At 35.9% G+C, this 16,260-nt stretch overlaps 1 protein-coding gene across 2 annotated transcripts; it reads left to right on the forward strand.

The window, feature by feature from the left end:
- The first annotated feature begins 1,071 nt into the window (after window positions 1-1,071).
- On the forward strand, window positions 1,072-7,348 carry LOC122994453. 2 transcript variants are annotated; one of them, XM_044369148.1, is made up of 4 exons: window positions 1,072-1,156; window positions 2,270-2,381; window positions 2,533-2,631; window positions 5,060-7,348. In XM_044369148.1, the coding sequence occupies exon 4, from the start codon at window positions 5,243-5,245 to the stop codon at window positions 6,947-6,949; it is 1,707 nt and encodes a 568-aa protein (XP_044225083.1). In that variant the 5' UTR covers window positions 1,072-1,156; window positions 2,270-2,381; window positions 2,533-2,631; window positions 5,060-5,242; the 3' UTR covers window positions 6,950-7,348. The 2 variants fall into 2 exon arrangements, with proteins under 2 accessions (XP_044225083.1, XP_044225085.1); XM_044369150.1 differs by having other exon boundaries at window positions 2,270-2,376.
- Window positions 7,349-16,260: the final 8,912 nt, after the last annotated feature.

The following is a 16,260-nucleotide window of genomic DNA, read 5'->3' on the forward strand; positions in this document are numbered from 1 at the left end:
TGTAAAGGGTGGGACAGACAGACAACAAAGAAATATTTATTTGGCAGAAGGAAATTTCAATGAAAATTCCTCACAATGTTTTCTGTGGATTATCCAGAATAACTTCCTGAAATTCTGCTTAACTACCAGGAAGCTGGATTAAAAATATACATTTTAAATGAAAAGGTTTACCTGTCTAGAAAATTGGTAGAAAAATATGAATTTTATACATATATTCCCTAATAACATGCTAAAGGTCATGAGTTGGTCACAGTTCAGACTTTCACAACCTCTTAAATCTGATTTGATACTTTGCAAAACCCTGAAACCAAACTGAAGCTCATCAAAATGATGTGATTTTAAAGTAGATGAGCTGCTGGAAGAGAACAATATGTACATGCAGGTGCTCATATGAAACTAGATTTTGCACACTCACTGGGGTGTTATAAATTGTGCATGAAACAAGGTCATTTACTTTCACTTTCAGATTTGCTCTGGTTTCCAGGAAATGGTCTCTCTTATAGTAAAGTCATCAGCCCAGCATGAATCTCTGTTTATCTTTCAGGTCCTAAAACCTCCTCTTGTGTTTCTGAGGCAAAGAGCAACATGAACAACTCAAAATTAGATTTTTCTATTAACCAAACCGAAAACCTCATAATGTCAAATTAAGTGACTTGTAATTTTCAAGTTTCAAGAAAACTTGTTTTCTTGCAGAATGCTATTTGTTAAGGATACCCAATACATAATACACTGTTTGTGGACTATATTATTATATTATGTGTTAACAATACCGACTAGATATTAATGCCTCATAAAGTGCAGATAGGAGATTTTGGAAGAGAACAATATGTACATGCAGGTGCTCATATAAAACTAGATTTTGCACACTCACTGGGGTGTTATAAATTGTGCATGAAACAAGGTCATTTACTTTCACTTTCAGATTTGCAGGCTCTGGTTTCTGGGAAATGGTCTCTCTTATAGTAAAGTCGTCAGCCCAGCATTAGTCTCTGTTTGTCTTTCAGTTCACTGAGGCAACAAATCTCTGCACAAAGTGAAGCCACGCCCACGTGTGTGTGTGCGTGTATGTGTGTGTGTACACCCTATAAATACAGGCGCAGCAGGAGAAACTGAAACACAACTCATCCTTCCTTTCTGTTCAGAGGCAAACTGAGTGGTAAGTTGCTGAATTCATTGAACTGTTAGTCCACTTCATACTTTATGTTGTTTCACTGTCTGTTGAAGATATAAATTGCATGATTTAGAATTTAGAATTATTTTAGTTTTTGCTAGTTTGTGTGATTCCTACAAGCATTTGTTTTTGAATATCTCTTACTATTTGTCTATATTAGGTTACCATAGTGAATAGAGAATAGCTGGTTCACCTTAAAGGTCAGTCCACCTTCAGTGAGCCTGGACAGGTTCCTTCGATAGACGAGTCTTATCTTAGTCTTGAGAAGCTGCAGCATTTATTAACTGACACACTGCAGCCTGTTCTGTACATTTATCGCCAGACTGACAACTTACTGCAAACCTTTTCCTCTGCTCCGCTCACACGTCACTTTTCTGCTGCTCGTTACGCACAAACATTACGTGTTACTACTACGCTACTCTTCTAACAGTAGCTTTCATGAAGATGTCCTTTGAAGAATGAGGAGAGGGAGGCTGACTCAATACAATTCCACTGTAACGTAGGGTGATATCTTGCTGCACAGTGTGTGAGCGAAAATCATTAACAGCCCATTGATATTAATGATGGTGTGAAATTTTAGCAGCGGAGCTCATTAATGAATGAATATAGGAGAAACACTGCATCCTAATAGAGAAACTGATGCAGACTGTGCAGATGTTGTTAGTATATGTGCAGACTCTTTCTGTACTTTATGATCATCAGCTGCTGGACTGAAGTAAATCAACCTTTACATCTTAATTTGGAGATTCAAAAACATTGAGAAAATCTTCTTGTTCTACAGTTTATTTACAAAAATGACTGATGAAAAACTGTTGCTATTCATGTCAAGCTTTCCATTCTAGCACAGCACATGTGTAGTTTTCAGTGATAACAATGGTCAATTTAACACTAAAAAATCAAAGTAATTATTAAAATAAATTTCAGACAGAGGAAGACAAAACAGGCATCTTGGTTTTGGCAGATTTAAAGAGCAGCTCTGATGGGAAGGCATTCTAACTCCAGGATACATTACTGTCTTTTAATGTAAAGAAAAATAAAAACATGTAAATGAGAGATAATCTGATGTCCTGTCTGCCCTGTTTTTGTGACTCCATGCAGGTTTTTGCTGTTGACACCAATTAGAAGACATCAAGTAACATCAGATTTTGGACACTTTGAACTTCCATAGTGACATGTTCTTCTGCAGTGCCTATGACAGATGACATGTAAGGTAAATGACAAAATGTGTGAATGCGAATGTGTTCTCTATATATTCAGGATCTGTACAATGGTCATAAAGACAAACTAGGTTTTGAAATAGAATTACAGGATCATCAGTATTTCTTGCTTTTCTAAGACACTTTATTCATTTTGTATTCTAGGAGTTTTGGAGATGATGGTTTAAATCACGAGCAGCATTTTGAATCCCAACAGCTGTTGGATCCTGAGTCAGACGACTGGACTGAGAACAGCCAACAGAGGTTTGTTACTGTAATTCATCTCCAGCAGCTTTTTAGAAATGTAATACTAACATTTTGACTAGAATGGTTAGCAGCTGCAATCAGGAATAAAACCTGCGCCATAGCTGCTAAATTGATCCAAAATTGATCAGAGAACTTTGCAACAAAATCTAGAATATTTCTTACTACAATGCTGTCTGAGACTCGTAGTTGAATTCTCTTCTAGTGTCCAACTGAAATCCCACTTAGACATCCCCGATAATGTCATTATATTTTTATTTTATTGTCAATAGTTTTTTATTATTATAAATGAAGAAAAAAAAGGTCTTTTTTCTCAGCTGGCTGGAGGGGCGTGGCGGTGTCTGTGTTTGATTGACAGCAGTTATTCAGAAGCTATTTAGCTGTCTAGCCTGCTAACTGGCGTTAGTGGTGTACTTTTCTGTGGTGAATGTTTGGTGGTTTGTTCAACAAGCTGAGGTGCAGAGCAAGATGTGTGTTCATGTTTGTAAGTTAGAAAAGAAGGAGACTTTAGAAGGAAAGTTTAATGTGGGTTGTTGTTTGTAGTCTGCAGGTTTTTTATTGTGTAGCAGGATGCTATCAGGCTCAGTTTGACCTCTGATCTGCCAATGATAGAGTATCATGTTATTGCTTTATGCAAGATGTGATTGGCTGTATGGAAACAGGGTCTCCATCTACATCAACACATATTGGGCCTCATGCAAGAACAACTCCTACAAACAGATTTGTTCTTAAGATGCACATACAAATGTTATAAAAACATTTGTAGCATTCATCACTTTTTGCATACTTAGAATTTTGAGGTACAAACAAAATTTACAAGTTCAGACCTGTCACATGTGTCATTAATAGATCATCTCTGCCTTTCTTCACATGGGAGAAACACTTACAATTGTAATGTCCTAATCTGAATTCATTTGGAGTTTAAATATCATACTGAAATGAACAAAAACTAAATGTATAACTAAAACAAACAAAATTAATATTCTGTTTTCAATGTTATGATCATGCCAATTTGCTGAAAGGTTTCTTAGATTTTAGGATTTTTATTGGCATATTTTGGCGCAGCAACTTATCTCTGCAGTATCATCTTGTGTTGCAGCTGACAGTGTAACATCACCTGTAGACTATAATATTGTCTGGTCTAACATCTCTCCCTTGACTGCCTCCCATCACGGACCAGTTTGCTTTAGAAAGACGTTTTTTAGCATCTAACTTCATGTGTCAAAGCAGCTCTATTTCTGTCACAGTGCAGAGCTGCTCTGATGTCATGCCGTTGGTAGCTGGATTCATATTATCTATTTGTTTTGGGTCTCCTACTACTGACACTTTGTTTTGTTTATCTACTGATTCTGATAGCAGGACTTGAAGCTGCGTGGTGTTTTTACTCTTTGGGAACATTTTTTTTTTGAATGAAACTCACCCACAAACAGAGCAGAACATGGAGCTATATATGGCAATTCTAAGGGCATGAATTATGCTAATGGTCACATATTACGAATGTGCACCTACTCAAGAACCAGTTGCATTCATCAGGCTGAAACAAGCAATTTACGACAAGTTCAGGATAGGAGAGTTTGTTTAATCTGACTTCGAACACATGTACAAGCAAACCTCACAGAAAAAAGAGAGAGAGTTTTAGGATAAAAATACAAAAATGTTCTTGCATGAGGCCCAATGTGTTTACAATATGACTAATAACTGACATATTGTGGACTGTTCTTATTGTTCTTATCATAGTTCTTATTTTGGCTGTCAACATACATTACTTATATCATTGCACTGTCAGAATGTGTGCATTAGTTTAGATATATGCAGATTTGTTGTGGTGTAAATGAATCATGTATATTCTATGTATGATTAACCTTGAGAGTGTATTATAATCATTTGTATACTGTATATGGTGTGTATGCATGTGTGTATGTGTGCTGTGGGCTCATAGTATTCTGAAAATGTTGTTATTGTGATTTTAAGATGAACTCTTGGGAGATTTGCCTTGAGCTAAAAGAGATCCAAAACAAAGAAATGAACAAAAATAAAAACTTATTTGATCAAATTTGTACAAAACTACACACAACAAATTTACAGGACAGTTATGTATGCTGTAGAAGACAAAAAAACTATTTAATTTGTTGGACTATAAAGTTGTTAAGAGAGAAGTCAACTAAGAGTTATTGACGGTTTTTCAATGATGATTCAACACTGAGAATTTCATGTTCATTACAGTGTTGAAAAGCTCCAACTGTCATCTGGCAATTATTTATGTGAGAGATGAACTTGACAAAGTTTATTTTACCATCCATCACTAAAGCAGCTGTTGGACAGTTTTAGACTACAAGCAATATGATCACAAAGTGGTTCACTGTCATGGTAGCTCTAACTTTGGGTTAGATCATGTGTAATATTGTTTTTTATATTTCATTTTATACAGATTCAGAGCAGAGATCAACAGAGGCAACACTCAGCAACCAGATGGATGAACTTCTCCAACAATAGTGTGTTTCCATTTTCTCATATGAAATAACTTACCTCTCCAAAGGGCTGATCCTGTTACCAACTGAAAATTGTAAATATAAAAGTCATACTACAGGCATAATTGCTTACCTTCACCATAATGTCATCTTTGATTCGAACAGCTTGTAAGTCACTTTCGACATCAGTTTCATCAGTCTTAACATCATCAAAATCAGACTTTGAAAGATCAAAATCAGATGTTCGGCTCGCTGATGATGTTAAAGAAAAAAGCAAACTGCTGGAACCACAGACAGAGCCTCTTCCTGTTTATAAAATCCCCCTCACACAGGAACAAATCAATGTTCCTGGGTGCAAGCGTTTCAGGTTTGGGAAAGATTCCATTAAAGAGAATCGTACTATAATGGTTCTCGGAGCAACCGGAGCTGGGAAGTCAACTCTGATCAATGGAATGATCAATTACATTTTAGGTGTTGAATGGGATGATTCATTTCGGTTTAAGTTAGTTGATGAGGGTCAGTCCAAATCACAAGCTCACAGTCAGACCTCTGAAGTCACTGTGTACAAAATCAACCACCAAGAAGGCTTTAAAATCGATCACTCTCTGACTATTGTGGACACTCCAGGCTTTGGAGATACAAGAGGCATAGAAAGAGACAGAATGATCACAGAGCAGCTACGTAATCTCTTCTCTGCTAAGCTTGGTGTCAGTGAAATCGACGCTGTCTGTTTTGTAGCTCAAGCTAGTTTAGCACGACTCACACCAACACAGAGGTATGTGTTTGATTCTGTGCTTTCAATCTTTGGCAAAGATGTGGCAGAAAACATCAGGGTTCTGGTGACATTCGCAGACGGCAAACGTCCACCAGTTCTAGAGGCAATCAATGAATCAGGTGTCCCATGTCCTAAAACAAAGGGTGGGCTGCCAATTCACTTCAAATTCAACAACTCAGCGTTATTTGCAGTCAACAAATCATCTGCAGCAAAAAGCACAGATGAAGATGATGAAGATGGTGAAGATGGAGGCTTTGATCAGATGTTTTGGGACATGGGCACAAAAAGCATGGAGAAGTTTTTTGTTGCTCTGAATGTCATAAAAACGAAAAGCTTGACAATGACAAAGGAGGTCCTCAGAGAAAGAAAGCAGCTCGAGAATTCAGTTGAAAATTTGCAGAAGCAGGTTAAACTTGGGTTAGCCAAGCTTGAGGAGATAAAAGAGACGACTGAAAAACTGAAAGAGCATGAGGCAGAGATCAGCAGAAATGAGAATTTTGAGATTGAAGTCACCGTCAAAAAGCCTTTTCAAGTAGATAATTCTGGTCGTGGATTCCTCACCAATTGTCAGCAGTGTTACTATACCTGCCACAATAATTGTGCCTATGCAGATGATAAAGATAAAATACACTGCTGTGCAATGGGATCAGATGGAAAATGTACTGTGTGCCCCAGCAAATGTTATTGGAACTTACACTTTAATCAGAAGTACAGATGGGAGTATAAGGAGGTTACAGAAAAGACGACAGCGAAAGAACTGAAAGAAAAGTACCTAAAAGCTGCAGAGGGTAAGATGTCTGTTCAGGCTTTAGTTAATAAACTGAAGGCTGAATATAATCGTGTGCAGTTGGAGGTGGTGGCATTGATGAAGAGGTCTGCAGATTGTTTAAACAGACTCAAAGAGATAGCCCTGAAGCCAGATCCTCTCTCTACTCCAGAGTACATTGACATGCTTATTGAGGGAGAAAAATTGGAGGCCAAACCAGGATGGAATCAACGAGTTCAGTCCCTGATGGAAATGAGAAAACAAGCAGAGTACCTGGCTAAAGTAGAGAAAGGAGAGAAACTCCTCTAGAGTCCGTGATAATAAATAAACTTTGCATCAGATAATTACGCCTATAACACCATTTGTATCATATTTGATACTCGAGTTTCAGAGACCTCTAAATCATCAAGATCAATGATTACCTGAAAGATGTATTGTTTATAATCAGGCTCATGTTACCTGCCCTCTAGTGGATTATCAGAGCAATGCAGGAAGTAGAGGTCGCTTTTTGATGTCTGCCTCACATGACTGACCAAGCTACTTATTTTGCTTTTTTTTTTTTTTTTTTTTTACATACTTTTACTTACTTACTCACTAAGATGAGAATTAAATGGATTGAAGCAGCATAATTTTGTACTTTATTTTGTCCTAATATCATGTTGAAAATGTATGAATCAAATATGATACAGTTTGTATTTCAGGTAATATTTGAAAAACATGCGTTTACAAATGTACCCACCGCAGTGTGGACGTACTCTGATTCAATGATACATCTCATATATATACACACAACACCAGATGATCAATCAAAACTACACCTGCATTTTTCTCATGCTTCACTTCTGAAATATTAAATCACCTTCTTGCTTTAACATGTTCTGTAACATTAAATTGTTAATGATTTAAACTAGTTCTTAATCTGACAGTATCACATATATATTGTGCATATGATATGTACTCATGAATGATGTTTTTATAGATTGACTCAGTTTTATGCCTGTTTGATTGTATTGATTGTTGAAGATTGTTTAAGGACAAAGAGTTGTGATACATTTTCTCCAGTTTTTCTTTTCCTCTTATATTGATTGCAGCTTTATTATGTATGAAGTGTTTTATCTGTTTGTCACGTTTTAGTCGTGTCAGGACTGCAGGTGCAAATTAGCTATTGAGCTAACCCCGACACATTTACATTGAATTTACATTGTTAAAATGTCAATGTTTACACTGACTAAGACTGTATGTGTTTTTATTGCCGAACCATTATATTAAATAGAGAAAGTCCAGATGTCTTGTTCATTATTTTAAACTTATTTCCCTGAAATACACACACACACACACACACACACACACACACACACACACAACAAATGAGGAGATTAAAGAGTTCATGTAATTAAGTTACATAAGTTTCTATACTTGTTTTCTCCTGTACATTTTATTAACTTTGTTTTCTTTGTGGTTAAGATGCTTAATTACAGTTTGTTATCATGTGACATGTGCATGTCTTCATATATGGATGCTTGAATGTTTTGTGAATCAATAAATGTGCTGCATAAAAAAGTTTTACTTTCTTGTTAAACTTTATTTCTACGTCACTAAAGTAACAGCAGAGCAGAGCTGCAGAAGAGTTTTATAGAAATTATTCAAAACAAGAAAAACTAAATGTGTTGGTGAAAGACGTGAAAATATAAAATTGTCAAATTAAATATTTGACACAGCGAGGTTGAAAGTGATGAGATGTCAGTTTTCTTCAGAGGTTTTCATGGACTATTCTTAAAGAAACATTTTGTCTTGTTTTCTACAGACTCAGATGTTTCAGATTGATATCAATTTCATCTCTGAGTGCCCAGTACATAGACTGGACAGGCCAGGATGTGTTTAGCTTAGCTTAGCACAAACACTGCAAGCGATGAAAACTGCTAGCCTAGCTCCATTAAAAGAGAAAAAAATCTACCTTCCAGCAACTCCAGAGTCTGATTTACATGCTGCATGTTGTGTATTGAACAGATGTAGATACAGAAATATAAAAAGGAGATATTGTAGTTTTAGCAGCACCCAGCAGACTACAGGATGGACTGCTGACTAGCTTGTGAGCTAACAAGACACAACACTTGGTGTCTGAGGAAAACTTTCTGATGCTGAAATATAAGTTGAAAAGCAACACATGAACTCACCATTAGTTTGAGTCTGTGAGTTTAAGGAAACAGGTGATGACTTTATAGATTAATCATAATCGTAATAATTAATCGTAGACGGAAGTTAACAAGCTGCCATCACTGCGGGTGTGCCTCGGTAGTAAACCTGCTTATAACACTAATGTATGTAATGATTGATATGAAATGAGGCATTTCTTCTGATTACAATGACATAAATCAGGAGTTTGATGATTGAAAGTAATTCCTGCTGGGTTTAATAATAATATTTATTTATAGAGCACTTTTCAAAACAGATTTTACAAAGTGCTTCTCAAGGAGATAAAAACAGGACAGATTAAATAAAAGTAAGGGCAGTAAAATAACTATTAAGACAGAACAGTGCTGAGGTAGATCAAGAACAAATATACAGAGATATATATCTAGACAAAAACATGAATATACATCTATATAGAACACACACAACGAATATTGGTACATTACAAGAATGTCATCTCAAAGAAGCAGGTTTTTAAATGTTTTTTAAATGCTGACACAGATGTGGACAGTCTGATCTCTACAGGAAGTGAACTCCAGAGTTTGGGGGTCCTGACAGTAAAAATCTGATCCCCTCTGCTCACAAAACTGGACCTGGGAACAGCGAGAAGTAACTGGTTAGATGATCTAAGACCACGTTCAGGCTCAGAAGATGTTAAGAGGTGTGAAGAACTTCCACATTCACACAGACGACCTTCATCTGTCCACCGTGATGAACACAAACATCTCTGCTTTCACTGGCAGTGGAAATGAGCAAAGAAGCAGGAAGGAAACACCTGCAGGCTGCATCCTCTGAAAGAGCTGCAGCTTCAAAATGAGGTACGCCTGAGGTTCACTTAACCCTCAATATAAATCCTGGATGATAACACTGAATCGCCGGCCAGCAGTGAAAATACAAACTATGTTAAAAAAAATAAAAAATAAAATAATAAAATACCACACAAACTAAAAAACTTTGCACAAAAAACTGGCCAAATATAATTGTATTGATTGTGTTTATTCTGGAATTTGTTTGTATTTCAGGAGGCTTTCATCTTAATCTATTATAAAAATGACAACAGAAAGATGAAGGCAAGAAACCCGAAGAAGTTTGGGGAATAAAGCAAAGTGTGTTTAAAATGAGTTGTATCATGTAGTATAAAAAACTATCAAGTACTAAAAGTTTGACTGAATCCATGATGTGACAGTTATATGTTTATAAGATATCTAGCTGTTTTATCAAACATGATGTTAAAATGCAGAAAAAAATGTCATTGTTTAAAAAAGTGAAATTTTGTTACAGCTGAGCAATGGTGTCGTTTTTAACAGAGCTCTCATCTTCTATACCTTCATAGTTATTCGGCTCAGTCATTTGCTAACGTGGTCCAAATTTTACAAAGTAGTCATTAGATTCATCGGCGTCTTCTTTTATGTCATTTATAGTTACATTTTGATTTTTAACAAAATAACTAGGGTAATCTGCTTTCGCTCTACATTTTTTGATTATGCAGTTGAGCACTTCCATGTTCCCTTCATATTACTTCTGTTTTCTTATGTTTTTCGATTATGCTGTTGAGCGTTGTTGAGCATGTTGCTCCAACAATTTGCTATAATACTCCTTCTTGTTACATCTCATAATACTTATCAATTTATTTTTCTATCTCTTATATGTATTTTAATTTTCTTTTGTTCTGCATTTTAGGAATTCTCTGTAGAGTTTTTTTTTTTCTGTCTTGCATGCATTCTGCAGCCCCTTAGTAATCTATGGTTTCTCTACATATTTATGCCTCCCTCTGGTTTTTTTTACAAGCAATTTTTTTTCATAGGGTTCTGTTAATGTAGCCAGGAAAGCATTGTAGGCTTTGTCTGGTTCATCAACATAAACCTCTGTCCAGTCTTGTTTCATTAAGTCTTCCTTAAATGCATTGATGGCCTCCTGTGTTCTCTGTTGTACCAGTTTGCAATCATTAATATCAGCTTTGAATTTAAGATCCTTCTGAAGAATAGCAAAGACTGTTAGAGGGTCACTTCTATCATTTATAGGCAATCCATGCACCAGTTCTCTATCAATTATGTTTATAAATATGTTATCTATTAATGTTGCACTATCTGTTGTTATTCTATTTGGTTTTATAATCATTGCAAAGGGCTAATGGGCTAATGCTGAGCATTGTGTTAATAAAGTCTAATATCTTTTTATGACCATTTAAGAAATTATTATTGAAATCGCCAAGTATAAATCATATATTATATGTAGAGTATGAAATAAATGAAAAAGGTTTTCAATTGTCTAAAATTTTCAGGCGTGTATTTAATCCAATCAATCTTAAGACTTAAGAAGATTTAATATTAAAAAACTGCACCTTATTGTATTAACACTGTAGGTTTTGGTTTCAGTTCATTTGGTTACATTTAGTAAATCTACGTTTTACATGTGAACTCTTACCAGGGATGAGTAAGTCCTGGCGGCAGTCGTACATCATCCCGAGGCTGAAAGGCCGGCCGAGTGCTGCCAACTCCATCGTTCTGCTGACTGCAGGATCCATCTCAAAATCTGAACTTGGGAAACAGCATGTTAATTTACTACTGTGAGTCTCCTGCTTTCCAAACTGTTAGTCGTCTGTCACCTTTTGGTGCCGCAACAAAGAGAAGCTCCACCGAAATCAATAGTAAAATAAAACATGTTGGTTTTGGGTGAAAACCTCATAATGCTGATTTAAGTGATTTATGTTTTTCAAGTTTCAAGACCTCCCATTGATCTCCTGTTGGTTGAGAAACTTCTATGTTTTTTGGCCTAATAAACCCCTGCAAACCCAATGACAAACTATTAAAAAAAACAATTGTATTTTTCTCCTTTATGGAAAGAAGAAGCCTAAACTTTAAATGTTATCTTTTAATATTTTCTGAAAATTATTCCTTTACTGCTGCAACAAGCCAGTTTACACAAACAGCAAATTAAAATTCCCTAATTTCTAATCAACTGTGTTCATATAAAAATGCTCTAATATAATTTGAACTGATTGCCTCATCACCGGTGTGTTATTAGTTGAAAAAAATTGTCCATTCATAAATACAAAGCAGTAATTAAGAGAAGCAGGTTGATTTCCCAGGAACGACCTGCAGAATGTACTGACATTTATCATTATATATCAGATATATCAGATCAAAAAGGAATATTTCTTTGGTAGAAGGAAGTTTCAATGAAAAAATCTTCACAATGTTGTCTGTGGATTATCCAGAGTAACTTCCTGAAACTCTGCTTAAGTAACAGGAAGCTGGATTAAGAACATACACTTCAAATTAAAAAGTTTTTTTCTGTCTAGTAAACTGGTTGGAAAATACACATTTTATACATTTATTCCTAACCACATGGTAAAGGTCATGTTGTTCTTTTATGTTTTAATGTGTTTCTCTGATGATTGTTGGAGCCTGTTATGCAAGACATATTTTCGTGTTAACAGACAATTAAGTTTTTATCTTATCTCTCTTATCTTTTAATGAGTTGGTCACAGTTCAGATTTCCACAGCTTCGTAAATCTGAATGAATACTATGCAAAACCCTGAAACAAAACTTGAACCGAAATTCTGTGATTTTAAAGCAGATGAGCTAATGAGAGAGAACGATATGTATATGCAGAGGCTGAAAGGTCGGCCACATGCTGCCAACTCCATTCTGCTGGCTTCAGGATCCATCTCAAAGTCTAAAGTACGGAAAACAATGTTAGGTGGAGCCTGTCCTTCCAAGAAAAACAACACTATAGGCTGTAAATTCAGCGGCCAAAAACAACCTATAGTTATATTTGAGTGGCAGACCCCATCTAGCAGCTGTAGTAATTATAACTTGGAGAAGAGACGCAGTTCAGATGACGTCAGTATAAGGAGACTTCCTTGATAAGGCAAAAAATGGGAAGAGACCTGAGATCTAGACCTGAGATCTGTACTACGAAGCAGGATTTGGGATTAGTGAGGTAACTTCAGGTTTAATTCTGGGTTTTCAGTCCTACGATGCTGGTTCACTTCTTACCGGGGTTCATCACCGTGGTAACTTATGCTGAACAGCTAACCTGCTCTGGTTAACTTCAGAGGATCGGATCACAACCTGTCAACACTGTTACCACTGACCAATCAGATCACTGGAAAAAAAGAGTCATCATTCTTACAAGATGCTGACATGGACAAAAGTCCTGAGTTTACAATACAGTGACAAGTAAAAAAAGCAATATATATTTTTACAGGTCAGTGGAAACATTTAATTGTTCCAGACTGTCTGTTTCCACTCTGGTTTTAAAACAGAGCTTCTAACAAACAGAGAGATCTTTTACAACACTGTTAATTGGCCCCCATGATTATAAAGCAACATTTCAGTCAGATAGACTCATCAGTCATTAAATACTTTTCCACTCTTTGCTTCGGTAGCAGAAACAGTCTGGCATTACTTTTAAGTTTGTTTTTTTATGTGACATATTCAGATGGTTTCTTCATCATCCAACTAAATAGCAAAAATTCTCTCTGTACTTAAGTTATTTATAATAATAATGTATTTTAAGCCGTAGCCTACTTTTAATGAGTGGAAATTATTTCTAGTGTTTCTACATCTTCGTATTCTGTTGTATGATTACAGGCTCGTTTACATTTCATTTCGTTGAATATGACTTTTTGCTGTCTCTTAAACAGAGGCTTTCCGCAGCTACTTTCATCTCATATCATGAAGTTCTTCATTTATGGTTCTGATGATGTGACTCGTAATTAACAACCTCGCCTCTTTCACATGAACACGCTCATAGCTGGAAAACCCTGGGGTGACTGAGCTAGTTGATCACCAGCTTCATAGTACTGGTTATCTGGACGGCCAATGTTAGGTTCAATGAAGCCAGATAACAAAAAGACATCCTGGGTATGTTGAACTTGCTTCGTAAGCCTCAGGAGACCATTGTTCACTTCCTGTTTTTAACCGCCGGTGTCATGTTTTCAACTGTGACTCGGCATATTTTTTTAAAAACTGTAACATGGTGTGTCATATTGCCATTACGATGAAGGTTGCCTAACTTTAAGGAAGAACTAACCATGTTTCAAGTGGTCATTTTCACCCAAGTCATGATCTTTACTAAACCCTAACCAAGTGGTTTCTGTGCCTAAACCTAACCAGACCATATTTTCTGTGGTCACATCATAAAACATCATTATTTTTTAACAGTGATTCGTAAAGGTTTTGGAAAGCAGCATATTATGTTCCTAGGGATCGTTCTGAAAACGCTCCTATGGGTTGTTCTGGAGTGCAGGTACACTCGACCTATGACCTATGGACTTGTTGCTTATTTCACTCCTGTGACTCTCCTGCTTTCCAAACTGCTGGTCATCTGTTACCTTTTGTTGCTGCAACAAAGACAAATTCCACTGAAATCAAGAGTAAAATAAAGCATTTGAAAACCTCATAATGCAGATTTAAGATTTCAAGACTACTTGATTTCCTGTTGGTTGAGAAACTTCTATATGTTTTTTGGCCTAATAAACCCCTGCAAACCTATTGTTTCACTTACTGCAGCAACAAACCAGTTTATACGTACATCAAATTAAAATTCCCAAATGTATAATCAACTGTGTTCATATTAAAAATATAATATATATAAAAAATATAATATAAATTGAACTGATTTCCTCATCACTGGTGTCCATTAATGAATAGGAGGGAGTACTGAGGAGAAGCAAGCTGATTACCCAGAAATGACCTGCAGAATGTACAGGGTGGGGAAAACTTATCAATTGTACTCCACCCCTGTAATAATGATAAAGGTCAGTGGATAAAATAAAAAAACTGATGTACTGACATTTATCATTACATATGAGATATATCAGATTATCCAGAGTAACTTTCTGAAACTCTGCTTAACTAACAGGAAGCTGGATTAAAAATATACACTTCAAATGAAAAAGTTTTTCTGTCTAGCATTTGGTTGGAAAACACACATTTTATACATTTAATCCTGACCTATTCCTGACTACATGCTAAAGGTCATGTTGCTCTTTTATATCGGACAATTAAGTTTTTACCTTATCTCTCTTATCTTGGGCATACATGAATGTTATTTTTACTTTCAGTTTCAGGTACACAGGGTCTGGACTTTGGGAAATGGTCTCTCTCACAGTAAAGTCATTAGCCCAATCTCAGTCCGTGTTCAGAATTGCATAATGATGTACTATTCCTACTATGTATGACATCAAATTGAATATGTAGTGTGTTCCAACTAGAAAGTATGTGGATTTTCTGTACGTGAGAAATGCCTGCATGTATACCAGATTAACAAGAGTATACAGCGTGAGCTTACTGGGCTCACTCAATCTCCCCAAAATGGATCAGGTCTCTTCAGACTGCTTGGGAATCTATATGGTGACGTTCTCACCTGAAAAGAATATCAAAATCTAATAAAGTGACATATTTATTCATTTATTTATTTATTTAAAATCTCCTCTTTTGCTGCCGGTTTGTGCAATATGCATTCTGGGATACTTGGCTGTATACTTCAGTGTAAACAGTCTCCTGGTAATGGTAAACTTAATCCTTCATTTAGTAGGCAGTATGTAGTACACACTGATTGAGTATGTAGTGGGTCATCTTCAGGTCATAAAAGTTCCTGTTGTGTTTCTGAGGCAAAGAGGAGGAGCAGAGCAACATGAATTTTCTATTAAGAGAATATTCGATGTTAACTAAGTAATAGTTAATCGCAGAGTTGTGCTTAAAATTTTTAACTGATTTATGTTTGTTTTTGTTGTTATGTTTGTGTCATGAGCTCTACCTCAAATCACATGTCAAATACCTCAGTGTCTGCCTATTGATCCATCAATTTCTTAATAAATATTTTTATCAACTCACTGAGGCAAAGTGAAGCCACACCTATGTGTGTGTATAAAATAGGAGCAGCAGAGGAACCTGAAACACAGCTCACCCTCCCTTCCTGATCAGAGGTCAACTGAACGGTAAGTTGCTGAACTCACTGAACTGTTAGTCCACTTTATATTGTTTCACTGTTTTTGATGTTTTGCAGATGTTAATTGTAAAAACATAATTGCATGATTTAATTTCAGAATTAATTTAGTTTTTGTTTGTTTGTGTGATTGCTGCAAGCATTTGTTTTTGAATACCTCCTACCATTGGTCTATAAATGGTTGCCATATTTCTGTAGGAATGACATAATAATAATACTTTTTATTTGCGTTTCAAGATACTCAAAGATGTTTGATATATAAGATTGTATAACTGACATAACTCTTGAATGTGTCATTCAATTGCAACGTAATTTGGGAAATCTACACAGACAGGGACACTGAACAAGGATTTACCATCAAAGGGAAACACAAACTTAATTTCTCACAAACTTTAAATTTACGCTTAAATCTTATTTGATGAGCTGAACTACTTGGATTTTCTAAGTTGTAGCCTTCCAGTTTTATGCACTG

Source organism: Thunnus albacares, chromosome 12 (assembly GCF_914725855.1).
Source record: "Thunnus albacares chromosome 12, fThuAlb1.1, whole genome shotgun sequence".
NCBI classification, from domain to species: Eukaryota; Metazoa; Chordata; class Actinopteri; order Scombriformes; family Scombridae; genus Thunnus; species Thunnus albacares.